The following is a 14,542-nucleotide window of genomic DNA, read 5'->3' on the forward strand; positions in this document are numbered from 1 at the left end:
AATGTTACTACACAATAAGGGTTTAGAACCACTGAGTCAGCATCCTACTATCATACTGTTACTACCCCATAAGGGTTTAGAACCACTGAGTCAGCATCCTACTATCATAATGTTACTACCCCATAAGGGTTTAGAACCACTGAGTCAGCATCCTACTATCAAACTGTTACTACCCCATAAGGGTTTAGAACCACTGAGTCAGCATCCTACTATCAAATTGTTACTACCCCATAAGGGTTTAGAACCAATGAGTCAGCATCCTACTATCAAACTGTTACTACCCCATAAGGGTTTAGAACCACTGAGTCAGCATCCTAGTATCATAATGTTACTACCCCATAAGGGTTTAGAACCACTGAGTCAGCATCCTACTATCATAATGTTACTACCCCATAAGGGTTTAGAACCACTGAGTCAGCATCCTACTATCATAATGTTACTACCCCATAAGGGTTTAGAACCACTGAGTCAGCATCCTACTATCATAATGTTACTACCCCATAAGGGTTTAGAATCACTGAGTCAGCATCCTACTATCATAATGTTACTACCCCATAAGGGTTCAGAACCACTGAGTCAGCATCCTACTATCATAATGTTACTACCCCATAAGGGTTTAGAACCACTGAGTCAGCATCCTACTATCATACTGTTACTACCCCATAAGGGTTTAGAACCACTGAGTCAGCATCCTACTATCAAACTGTTACTACCCCATAAGGGTTTAGAACCACTGAGTCAGCATCCTACTATCATACTGTTACTACCCCATAAGGGTTTAGAACCACTGAGTCAGCATCCTACTATCATAATGTTACTACCCCATAAGGGTTTAGAACCACTGAGTCAGCATCCTCCTATCATAATGTTACTACCCCATAAGGGTTTAGAACCACTGAGTCAGCATCCTACTATCATAATGTTACCACCCCATAAGGGTTCAGAATCACTGAGTCAGCATTCTACTATCATAATGTTACTACCCCATAAGGGTTTAGAACCACTGAGTCAGCATCCTACTATCATAATGTTACTACCCCATAAGGGTTTAGAACCACTGAGTCAGCATCCTACTATCAAACTGTTACTACCCCATAAGGGTTTAGAACCACTGAGTCAGCATCCTACTATCAAAATGTTACTACACAATAAGGGTTTAGAACCACTGAGTCAGCATCCTACTATCATACTGTTACTACCCCATAAGGGTTTAGAACCACTGAGTCAGCATCCTACTATCATAATGTTACTACCCCATAAGGGTTTAGAACCACTGAGTCAGCATCCTACTATCAAACTGTTACTACCCCATAAGGGTTTAGAACCACTGAGTCAGCATCCTAGTATCATAATGTTACTACCCCATAAGGGTTTAGAACCACTGAGTCAGCATCCTACTATCATAATGTTACTACCCCATAAGGGTTTAGAACCACTGAGTCAGCATCCTACTATCATACTGTTACTACCCCATAAGGGTTTAGAACCACTGAGTCAGCATCCTACTATCATAATGTTACTACCCCATAAGGGTTTAGAATCACTGAGTCAGCATCCTACTATCATAATGTTACTACCCCATAAGGGTTCAGAACCACTGAGTCAGCATCCTACTATCATAATGTTACTACCCCATAAGGGTTTAGAACCACTGAGTCAGCATCCTACTATCATACTGTTACTACCCCATAAGGGTTTAGAACCACTGAGTCAGCATCCTACTATCAAACTGTTACTACCCCATAAGGGTTTAGAACCACTGAGTCAGCATCCTACTATCATACTGTTACTACCCCATAAGGGTTTAGAACCACTGAGTCAGCATCCTACTATCATAATGTTACTACCCCATAAGGGTTTAGAACCACTGAGTCAGCATCCTCCTATCATAATGTTACTACCCCATAAGGGTTTAGAACCACTGAGTCAGCATCCTACTATCATAATGTTACCACCCCATAAGGGTTCAGAATCACTGAGTCAGCATTCTACTATCATAATGTTACTACCCCCATAAGGGTTTAGAACCACTGAGTCAGCATCCTACTATCATAATGTTACTACCCCATAAGGGTTTAGAACCACAGAGTCAGCATCCTACTATCATAATGTTACTACCCCCATAAGGGTTTAGAACCACTGAGTCAGCATCCTACTATCATAATGTTACTACCCCATAAGGGTTTAGAACCACTGAGTCAGCATCCTACTATCATAATGTTACTACCCCATAAGGGTTTAGAATCACTGAGTCAGCATCCTACTATCATAATGTTACTACCCCATAAGGGATTAGAACCACTGAGTCAGCATCCTACTATCATAATGTTACTACCCCATAAGGGTTCAGAACCACTGAGTCAGCATCCTACTCTCATAATGTTACTACCCCATAAGGGTTCAGAACCACTGAGTCAGCATCCTACTATCATAATGTTACTACCCCATAAGGGTTTAGAACCACTGAGTCAGCATCCTACTATCATAATGTTACTACCCCATAAGGATTTAGAACCACTGAGTCAGCATCCTACTATCATAATGTTACTACCCCATAAGGGTTTAGAACCACTGAGTCAGCATCCTACTATCATAATGTTACTACCCCATAAGGGTTTAGAACCACTGAGTCAGCATCCTACTATCATAATGTTACTACCCCATAAGGGTTTAGAACCACTGAGTCAGCATCCTACTATCAAACTGTTACTACCCCATAAGGGTTTAGAACCACTGAGTCAGCATCCTACTATCATAATGTTACTACCCCATAAGGGTTTAGAACCACTGAGTCAGCATCCTACTATCATAATGTTACTACCCCATAAGGGTTTAGAACCACTGAGTCAGCATCCTACTATCATAATGTTACTACCCCATAAGGGTTTAGAACCACTGAGTCAGCATCCTACTATCATAATGTTACTACCCCATAAGGGATTAGAACCACTGAGTCAGCATCCTACTATCATACTGTTACTACCCCATAAGGGTTTAGAACCACTGAGTCAGCATCCTACTATCATAATGTTACTACCCCATAAGGGTTTAGAACCACTGAGTCAGCATCCTACTATCATAATGTTACTACCCCATAAGGGTTTCTAACCACTGAGTCAGCATCCTACTATCATAATGTTACTACCCCATAAGGGTTTAGAACCACTGAGTCAGCATCCTACTATCATAATGTTACTACCCCATAAGGGTTTAGAACCACAGAGTCAGCATCCTACTATCATAATGTTACTACCCCATAAGGGTTTAGAACCACTGAGTCAGCATCCTACTATCATACTGTTAATACCCCATAAGGGTTTAGAACCACTGAGTCAGCATCCTACTATCATAATGTTACTACCCCTGAGACATTACCTCTGATCACTACACCACTGGTCATAAGGGTTCCACCACACTGAGACATTACCTCTGATCACTACACCACTGGTCATAAGGGTTCCACCACACTGAGACATTACCTCTGATCACTACACCACTGGTCATAAGGGTTCCACCGCACTGAGACATTACCTCTGATCACTACACCACTGGTCATAAGGGTTCCACCACACTGAGACATTACCACTGATCACTACACCACTGGTCATAAGGGTTCCACCACACTGAGACATTACCTCTGATCACTACACCACTGGTCATAAGGGTTCCACCACACTGAGACATTACCTCTGATCACTACACCACTGGTCATAAGGGTTCCACCACACTGAGACATTACCACTGATCACTACACCACTGGTCATAAGGGTTCCACTGCACTGAGAAATTACCTCTGATCACTACACCACTGGTCATAAGGGTTCCACCACACTGAGACATTACCTCTGATCACTTCACCACTGGTCATAAGGGTTCCACCACACTGAGACATTACCTCTGATCACTACACCACTGGTCATAAGGGTTCCACCGCACTGAGACATTACCTCTGATCACTACACCACTGGTCATAAGGGTTCCACCACACTGAGACATTACCTCTGATCACTACACCACTGGTCATAAGGGTTCCACTGCACTGAGACATTACCTCTGATCACTACACCACTGGTCATAAGGGTTCCACCACACTGAGGCATTACCTCTGATCACTACACCACTGGTCATAAGGGTTCCACCACACTGAGACATTACCACTGATCACTACACCACTGGTCATAAGGGTTCCACCACACTGAGACATTACCACTGATCACTACACCACTGGTCATAAGGGTTCCACCACACTGAGACATTACCACTGATCACTACCACCACTGGTCATAAGGGTTCCACCACACTGAGACATTACCACTGATCACTACCACCACTGGTCATAAGGGTTCCACCACACTGAGACATTACCACTGATCACTACACCACTGGTCATAAGGGTTCCACCACACTGAGACATTACCACTGATCACTACACCACTGGTCATAAGGGTTCCACCACACTGAGACATTACCACTGATCACTACCACCATTGGTCATAAGGGTTCCACCACACTGAGACATTACCTCTGATCACTACACCACTGGTCATAAGGGTTCCACCACACTGAGACATTACCTCTGATCACTACACCACTGGTCATAAGGGTTCCACCACACTGAGACATTACCACTGATCACTACACCACTGGTCATAAGGGTTCCACTGCACTAAGACATTACCTCTGATCACTACACCACTGGTCATAAGGGTTCCACCACACTGAGACATTACCACTGATCACTACACCACTGGTCATAAGGGTTCCACCACACTGAGACATTACCACTGATCACTACACCACTGGTCATAAGGGTTCCACCACACTGAGACATTACCACTGATCACTACACCACTGGTCATAAGGGTTCCACCACACTGAGACATTACCACTGATCACTACCACCATTGGTCATAAGGGTTCCACCACACTGAGACATTACCTCTGATCACTACACCACTGGTCATAAGGGTTCCACCACACTGAGACATTACCTCTGATCACTACACCACTGGTCATAAGGGTTCCACCACACTGAGACATTACCACTGATCACTACACCACTGGTCATAAGGGTTCCACTGCACTAAGACATTACCTCTGATCACTACACCACTGGTCATAAGGGTTCCACCACACTGAGACATTACCACTGATCACTACACCACTGGTCATAAGGGTTCCACCACACTGAGACATTACCACTGATCACTACACCACTGGTCATAAGGGTTCCACCACACTGAGACATTACCACTGATCACTACACCACTGGTCATAAGGGTTCCACCACACTGAGACATTACCACTGATCACTACCACCATTGGTCATAAGGGTTCCACCACACTGAGACATTACCTCTGATCACTACACCACTGGTCATAAGGGTTCCACCACACTGAGACATTACCTCTGATCACTACACCACTGGTCATAAGGGTTCCACCACACTGAGACATTACCACTGATCACTACACCACTGGTCATAAGGGTTCCACCACACTGAGACATTACCACTGATCAATACACCACTGGTCATAAGGGTTCCACCACACTGAGACATTACCACTGATCACTACACCACTGGTCATAAGGGTTCCACCACACTGAGACATTACCACTGATCACTACCACCATTGGTCATAAGGGTTCCACCACACTGAGACATTACCTCTGATCACTACACCACTGGTCATAAGGGTTCCACCACACTGAGACATTACCACTGATCACTACACCACTGGTCATAAGGGTTCCACCACACTGAGACATTACCACTGATCACTACACCACTGGTCATAAGGGTTCCACCACACTGAGACATTACCTCTGATCACTACACCACTGGTCATAAGGGTTCCACCACACTGAGACATTACCTCTGATCACTACACCACTGGTCATAAGGGTTCCACCACACTGAGACATTACCTCTGATCACTACACCACTGGTCATAAGGGTTCCACCACACTGAGACATTACCACTGATCATATACAATTTGACCTAGAGATCATCATTGTCTGTTTTTCTCTGTCAAAAATACAACTAATCTTTACTTTTTTTCGGAACGAGTTGCATATGTAAAAAAATACGGACAATTTATGCGGGCAATCATCTTTGTTGTCATTCATCCGGCAACGCAAAATGTCAACGTATCCGCAGCCTAAGACAGCAGTGTTTCCCCAAAACATGTTACGCTAACTCCTCCCTCGTTGATAACATTGACCGGTAACAGTCCAATGGAGTCTTAGGATTTCAGAACCACGATACTGTGGAATTCAGCACCAGAATTAGAACTAGAATCCAAATCGTCGTTGTAAAAACATGAGGGGAACGTTCAGAGAGCTCTGAAATTAGTCTAACGCTCTCTCTCTCTCTCTCTCTCTCTCTCTCTCTCTCTCTCTCTCTCTCTCTCTCTCTCTCTCTCTCTCTGCTCTCTCTCTCTCTCTCTCTCTCTCTCTCTCTCTCTCTCTCTCTCTCTCTCTCGTCTCTCTCTCTCTCTCTCTCTCTCTCTCTCTCTCTCTCTCTCTCTCTCTCTTCTCTCTCTCTCTCTCTCTCTCTCTCTCTCTCTCTCTCTCTCTCTCTGTCTCTCTCTCTCTCTCTCTCTCTCTCTCTCTCTCTCTCTCTCTCTCTCTCTGTCCCTCTCTCTCTCTCTCTCTCTCTCTCTCTCTCTCTCTCTCTCTCTCTCTCTCTCTCTCTCTCTCTCTCTCTCTCTCTCTCTCTCTCTCTCTCTCTCTCTCTCTCTCTCTCTCTCTCTCTCTCTCTCTCTCTCTCTCTCTCTCTCAAACACATTCTCTGACTCTTCACTAGTTGTAGACCTATCTTTTGTCATATAGTGCCGTTGTACACCTAGATTATAATTCTACCTAAGGGGACAGAGAGGTATTATAAACATATTCAAACTGACAGAGAGGTGTTATGAGGCTACCTTCAAATCAAATCAAATCAAATCAAATCAAATTTTATTGGTCACATGCGCCGAATACAACAGGTGCAGACATTACAGTGAAATGCTTACTTACAGCCCTTAACCAACAGTGCATTTATTTTAAACAAAAAAAGTAAGAGTAAAACAACAACAAAAAAAGTGTTGAGAAAAAAAAAAAAAAAGAGCAGAAGTAAAATAAAGTGACAGTAGGGAGGCTATATATACAGGGGGGTACCGGTGCAGAGTCAATGTGCGGGGGCACCGGCTAGTTGAGGTAGTTGAGGTAATATGTACATGTGGGTAGAGTTAAAGTGACTATGCATAAATACTTAACAGAGTAGCAGCAGCGTAAAAAGGATGGGGTGGGGGGGCAGTGCAAATAGTCCGGGTAGCCATGATTAGCTGTTCAGGAGTCTTATGGCTTGGGGGTAGAAGCTGTTGAGAAGTCTTTTGGACCTAGACTTGGCACTCCGGTACCGCTTGCCGTGCGGTAGCAGAGAGAACAGTCTATGACTAGGGTGGCTGGAGTCTTTGACAATTTTGAGGGCCTTCCTCTGACACCGCCTGGTATAGAGGTCCTGGATGGCAGAGGTATGGTATAGAGGTACCTTCAGTGACAGAGAGGTGTTATGAGGCTACATTCAGTGACAGAGAGGTGTTATGAGGCTACATTCAGTGACAGAGAGGTGTTATGAGGCTACAGTCAGTGACAGAGAGGTGTTATGAGGCTACATTCAGTGACAGAGAGGTGTTATGAGTCAGTGACAGAGAGGTGTTATGAGGCTACCTTCAGTGACAGAGAGGTGTTATGAGGCTACCTTCAGAGACAGAGAGGTGTTATGAGCCCACCTTCAGAGACAGAGAGGTGTTATGAGGCTACCTTCAGTGACAGAGAGGTGTTGTAAGCCCACCTTTGGAAACTAAGTGCCGCTATAGGCCTATGTAAGTTGACAGAGTTATAATAAGCATACGTAATCTGACATAGAGGTGTTATAAGCCTACCTAATGTGACATAGAGCCATTATAAACCTACTTAAGGTAACATAGATGTATTATAAGCTTTGATTATATAGTGGTATTATAAACCTACATAAGGTGACATAGATCCGTTATAAACTTATGTAAGTGTCACACCCTGGCTCTGGGACTCATTATGTTGAGCCAGGGTGTGTTCATTTCTATGTGTGTATTTCATTGTTGGGTGTTCTAGTTCGTCATTTTCTATGTTTGACTGAGTGACTCCCAATCAGAGGCAACGAGTGTCAGCTGTTTGCTGGTTGTCTCTGATTGGGAGCCATATTTAACTGTCTGTGTTTCACTTTGGGTTTGTGGGTTTTTGTTCCGTGTTCGGTCATTGTCACCGTGGACTTCACGAGTCGTGTTTTGTTTTGTTTAGAAACTTTAACTAATTAAAGTCATGTTTGTTTCTCACGCTGCGCCTTGGTCTACTCATTACTACGACGATCGTGACAGTAAGGTAACATAGAGGTGTTATAAACCTACTTAAGGTGACATAGAGCCGTTATAAACCTATGTAAGGTAACATAGTGGTATAATAAACCTACTTAAGGTAACAGAGGTGTTATAAACCTACATATGGTGACAGAGGTGTTATAAACCTACTAAAGGTGACACAGAACTGTTCTAAACCTACTTAAGGTAACATAGTGGTATTATAAACCTACTTAAGGTGACATAGAGGTGTTATAAACCTACTTAAGGTAACAAAGGCGTTATAGGCCTACCTTCGGTGACGTAGTCTCGCAGGAAGCTGTGGTTGACTTTGGAGCTCTCAGTGTCCTCCCCCATTGGAAGCAAAGGAAGGGGGACCCGACCTGGTCCAATCAGAGCTCTCTCTCCCCTCCCAGGCTCTGCCCATACTGCTGGGGCCTAGCGCAGTGGCTTGGAGCAAGGCATCATGGGATATGGAGGGCCAGAGGTATGGAGAGGATAGAGGGAAGAGAGGGAGAGGTGTGGTGAGGATGGAGAGGAGAGGAGAGGATAGGGGGTGGAGAGAAAGAGAGAGGGAGAGAGAGAGAGAGAGAGGGGGGGGACCTGAGAGAAGGTGGATCACCCACACACACTCCCACAGCACGCGGTGTGACCTCTGATAAAAACACACACACTACACACCCCACACCAAAACACACACACTACACACCCCACACCAAAACACACACACTACACACCCCACACCAAAACACACACCAGGCCCAGCAAGAGAAGTTCCCGAAACAATGAGAGGTCCACTGATATGTGTTGGAGAGAGCAGTCCGTCTGTCTGCCTGGGAGTGTGTGAGAGAGGCAGAGAGTAGCACTCCTCCGTGCTCGCGTGCGTGATAATATCCGCTGCTCTGCAGTATTTCCTTAGTAACAAACAGGAACCGTAGCAGTAGCAGGAGTATTTCCTTGGTAACGAACAGGAACAGGAACCAAACAGGAACAGGAACCAAACAGGAACAGGAACCAAACAGGAACAGGAACCAAACAGGAACAGGAACTGTAGCAGTAGTAGCAGTAGCAGGAGTAGCAGCAGCAGTTCTAGGTCCCAGAGTGTGGAGGTGTGGAAGGAGAGTGGAGGATCTCTGCTTCTGCCGGAGGAGGAGGAGGAGGAGGAGGAGGAGGAGGAGGAGAGAAGGCCTCGACACACCTTCCTTCGGTCTGCCTGTCTGCCTGTCGGTCTGTCGGTCTGCTGCTGCTGCTGCTATGTCCTCTGTACTGCAGTGTCACTGAGCAGGCAGGCACATGCGTGTCTCTGTGTGGAGAGGAGAGAGAGAGAGAGAGAGGAGAGAGAGGAGAGAGAGAGGTGGAGGGATGAGGGAGAAAGAGAGAGAGGATGACAGGCTGTTTCTTCTTCCTGCTTGATAATGCTGAGAGAGAGAGAGAGAGAGAGAGAGAGGGGGGAGAGAGAGAGAGGGGGAGAGAGAGAGAGGGGAGGAGGATGCTGCAGCCTCCTTCCAGCTTAGCCAACCAGAGCACAGCTCTCAGTCTCGGCTCCGCCCACTGCAGGTGCTGAGAGGGAAGTGACCAGCAGAGGGAACAGTAGAGAGAATGAGAGGATACCCATACTACTGTACAACATGCTTCTACTGCATACTATGTACTCATCGTTGCATACTATTTAGCACGTACTGTTTAGTAAAAAGGCATGCAGTATGCAACAGCCGCAACGCAGTAGCGGCTCCTGATTGGCTGAGTAGGTGGGGCGGGGCCTGGTGCGGGTGGATCTTTCCAAATTCAACAGACATGCATCAGATTAACCGTCTTGATAACAGCTCATTTCCAATTGTATTAATTTCTCTAAACTCTGAATAGAATAGCAATGGAGTTATAGGCCTACTCAGGCTGGTTACAGGCAGACTATCACATTCAACCCATACCGTAGCCCATATAGCCCATCTATCCTATTTAAAAAGGACTGGAGACAGAAACAGATCATTTGGTTCCATTTCAACATATTTGTTAGTGAAACCGAAGCGCTGTAACATGTATTACTGAAATAGCCTAGTACACACACCGACACTTTTCAAAATGTTCAAATCAAAAGGCTATTGGACAGAAAGACGTGGACAGTCAGGTGCATCGCAAAGTTCAGACCCGCTGGACAGCCAGCATAATAAACTAAAGCCCTGATCGTTGGGAACGAGATCAGAACGACTGCTGAGGCTTGATCCATAAATTCAATAATTAAGTAGCGGCGGCAGGTGGCTTAGTGGTTAAGCGCGTTGTGCCAGTAACCGAAAGGTCGCTGGTTCTAATCCCAGAGCCGACTAGGTGAAAAAATCTGTCGATGTGCCCTTGAGCAAGGCACTTAACCCTAATTGCTCCTGTAAGTCGCTCTGGATAAAGAGCGTCTGCTAAATGACACAAAAAACTACAAAAAAGGTAGCCTAGCAACTACAACTATCCATATGTTCAAATCAAAAGGCCTGATTAACATGACATCAATAATGCAGCCACATCCCCAGTCCCCGGTGCAGACACATTCCTGAAATCTAAAGATGGTTTAGTATTTCGCTTAAAAGCTCTGACGAAGGCCAAGAAGACAATAAAACACTTTTCAATGAGAAAACAGAAATCCAGTTTGGGTTAAAAAAAACAACAACAAAAAAAATATGTTTTCAAAGATGTAGCCTTCGATGCAATACTCATGATCATTTAAAAGAGAACAATAACTACTTAGCCTACATTTGAACACCACCACAGAATCTTCGCTATTCGGCATCTTCCCATTTAAGTAGCCTAGTTTTGTTGTTTGCCTACTTGAAGAGAGCTAGGGCATATCACTCGCAGCCCACCTCTTTCAATGCATTGTGAGAAAGTGTGCAGGGCGTCACTGATGGAATCACATTATCAATATTCACAGTTTACTGAAAGAAAAAAACAGAAATCACACAAGACTGTCAACCTGTGAGTTTAAAAAAAAATCATACAGCGAATAAATGGCAGTTTAGAGAGCAACAGGTCTTTATCTGGAAAGGGTCAATGACATAACAGCAACATCATCTGCACTCACATCACACATATGATATAACACTTGTTAACAATACCTTTGAGGTCATTAATATAATGCAATATTGGTTTACTTTACTTAACAATGTATTGGTTGCTTTGATTGATTGGTTGATTGATTCATTTGGACACACAACATATCCACACAATCTAATTGTATATCAGACCTGCACTAAGTACTACACTTTATCTGTAACCACAGATCATAAGAGAATCACATCATTATCTATATACTACTAACAACATCATAACAATAATCTACATCATAATCAATATCATAACATTTATAATCAATAACATCATTATCTCTATACTACTAACATCATAACAATAATCTACATCATAATCAATATCATAACATTTATAATCAATAACATCATTATCTCTATACTACTAACAACATCATAACAATAATCTACATCATAATCAATATCATAACATTTATAATCAATAACATCATTATCTCTATACTACTAACAACATCATAACAATAATCTACATCATAATCAATATCATAACATTTATAATCAATAACATCATTATCTCTATACTACTAAGAACATCATAACAATAATCTACATCATAATCAATATCATACTATTTATAATCAATAACATCATTATCTCTCTATATTAACATAATCTACATCCTAACCAATATCATAACATTTATAAACAATAACATCATTATCTCTATATATTAACATTATCTACATCCTAATCAATATCATAACATTTATAATCAATAACATCATGAGATGAGAAAAAATAAAATTTAAATAAAAGTCCCTCTTTAAAAGAAAATATAGATAGACAGGTCGAAATTCAATCCGATTGCGCGTTGTAGAGCGCTGTCAACAATGCTGCTTTTAAAGGCAATGTTCCCGCGTTAGTGGAGATCCCATTCATGGTAAACGCTGCAGATGTCGGCTCAGTCAGAAATTACCTTTAAATGACTCGCGATCGGATTGAATCCCGGCCAAAGAATAAACAGATGATTACAATAATACATGGACTACCTGACTTGTTGGAAAGGTGGCATCTATACAGAATAAACAGATGATTACATGGACTAATAATCCATGATGACGTTTCAAAATAAAGAATCTAAGAGTAAACAAAATAAGATTTACAAAATAAAGACAAAAGCAAAAAGCAATAAATGCTGGAATGCTCTTAAAATAATCCAAACCCCATGTTACCCAAACCCCATGTTATCCAAACCCCATGTAACCAAAACCCCATGTAACCAAAACCCCATGTTATCCAAACCCCATGTTATCCAAACCCCATGTTACCCAAACCCCATGTTACCCAAACCCCATGTTATCCAAACCCCATGTAACCAAAACCCCATGTTACCCAAACCCCATGTTATCCAAACCCCATGTTACCCAAACCCCATGTTACCAAAACCCCACGTAACCAAAACCCCATGTTACCAAAACCCCATGTAACCAAAACCCCATGTAACCAAAACCCCATGTTACCAAAACCCCATGTTATCCAAACCCCATGTTACCAAAACCCCATGTTACCCAAACCCCATGTTATCCAAACCCCATGTTATCCAAACCCCATGTAACCAAAACCCCATGTTATCCAAACCCCATGTAACCAAAACCCCATGTAACCAAAACCCCATGTAACCAAAACCCCATGTAACCAAAACCCCATGTTACCCAAACCCCATGTTATCCAAACCCCATGTTATCCAAACCCCATGTTACCAAAACCCCATGTTACCAAAACCCCATGTTACCCAAACCCCATGTTACCCAAACCCCATGTTACCCAAACCCCATGTTACCAAAACCCCATGTAACCAAAACCCCATATTACCAAAACCTTAGTTAAAAGTGCATCATACCGGCTGTATTTCTGTTTTTTGAAAGTTATACATCTTGAAAACTTGACTGCTGACATGTAAAACATTATGTCAACAATGGACTAATGAAACAAATACCCAAAACACAGAACTGACCTGAGATAAATATAAGTGCCTGACAACACAGAACTGACCTGAGATCAGCATTATATACACCAGTGCTCCCCTGACCATCGATGTTAAAACACAGAAACTGACCTAATATCAGCATTATATACACCAGTGCTCCCCTGACCATCGATGTTAAAACACAGAAACTGACCTAATATCAGCATTATATACACCAGTGCTCCCCTGACCATCGATTTTAAAACACAGAACTGACCTGAGATCAGCATGTAGGGTCAGCGTCATTCTACTCCTACTCAGTCCCCTGGGCTGCTCTCTCCTCTCCCGGCCCTGCTTCAGCTCTGGAGCTCAGAGAGACCGTCTCCATGGCATTGGCATCAACATAAAGAGCCATGCTGCTCACCCTGTTCACTCTCCTCTGCCTCCTGGTGGTCTAGGGAGGCACAGCACCAACATAAAGAGCCATGCCGCTCACCCTGTTCACTCTCCTCTGCCTCCTGGTGGTCTGGGAGCACAGCACCAACATAAAGAGCCATGCCGCTCACCCTGTTCACTCTCCTCTGCCTCCTGGTGGTCTAGGGAGGCACAGCACCGACATAAAGAGCCATGCCGCTCACCCTGTTCACTCTCCTCTGCCTCCTGGTGGTCTAGGGAGACACAGCACCAACATAAAGAGCCATGCCGCTCACCCTGTTCACTCTCCTCTGCCTCCTGGTGGTCTAGGGAGGCACAGCCATGCCGCTCACCCTGTTCACTCTCCTCTGCCTCCTGGTGGTCTAGGGAGGCACAGCACCAACATAAAGAGCCATGCCGCTCACCCTGTTCACTCTCCTCTGCCTCCTGGTGGTCTAGGGAGACACAGCACCGACATAAAGAGCCATGCTGCTCACCCTGTTCACTCTCCTCTGCCTCCTGGTGGTCTAGGGAGGCACAGCACCAACAGTCAGACATTTACTCTCTAGTATCTCCATTCTCTCTCCCTCCCCTCCCCCCTCCCCCCCCTCCCCCTCCCCCCTGTGGTGGTGATGGCTGTCAGTAGGATCAGCAGCACTACAACGTGTCTGATGATGAAGGCTGGCAGAGGAGAGGCTGAAAACAGAAACACCTTTGATGAGGGGACTGGTCATCATCATGTAGATCTGTGGG

At 44.0% G+C, this 14,542-nt stretch overlaps 1 protein-coding gene across 1 annotated transcript in view; it reads right to left on the bottom strand.

Moving 5' to 3' along the window:
- LOC121562531 (serine/threonine-protein phosphatase 2A 55 kDa regulatory subunit B gamma isoform) overlaps window positions 1–8,928 on the bottom strand; it is a 26,048-nt gene extending 17,120 nt beyond the window's left edge. The window contains exon 1 of the mRNA XM_041874768.2: window positions 8,674–8,928. Within this exon, the coding sequence (XP_041730702.1) occupies window positions 8,674–8,737 (64 nt within the window). The 5' untranslated portion in view covers window positions 8,738–8,928. The remainder of the gene's footprint in view (window positions 1–8,673) is intronic.
- Between the last annotated feature and the right edge of the window lie 5,614 nt (window positions 8,929–14,542).

Source organism: Coregonus clupeaformis, unplaced genomic scaffold (assembly GCF_020615455.1).
Source record: "Coregonus clupeaformis isolate EN_2021a unplaced genomic scaffold, ASM2061545v1 scaf3089, whole genome shotgun sequence".
In the NCBI taxonomy this organism is placed as follows: Eukaryota; Metazoa; Chordata; class Actinopteri; order Salmoniformes; family Salmonidae; genus Coregonus; species Coregonus clupeaformis.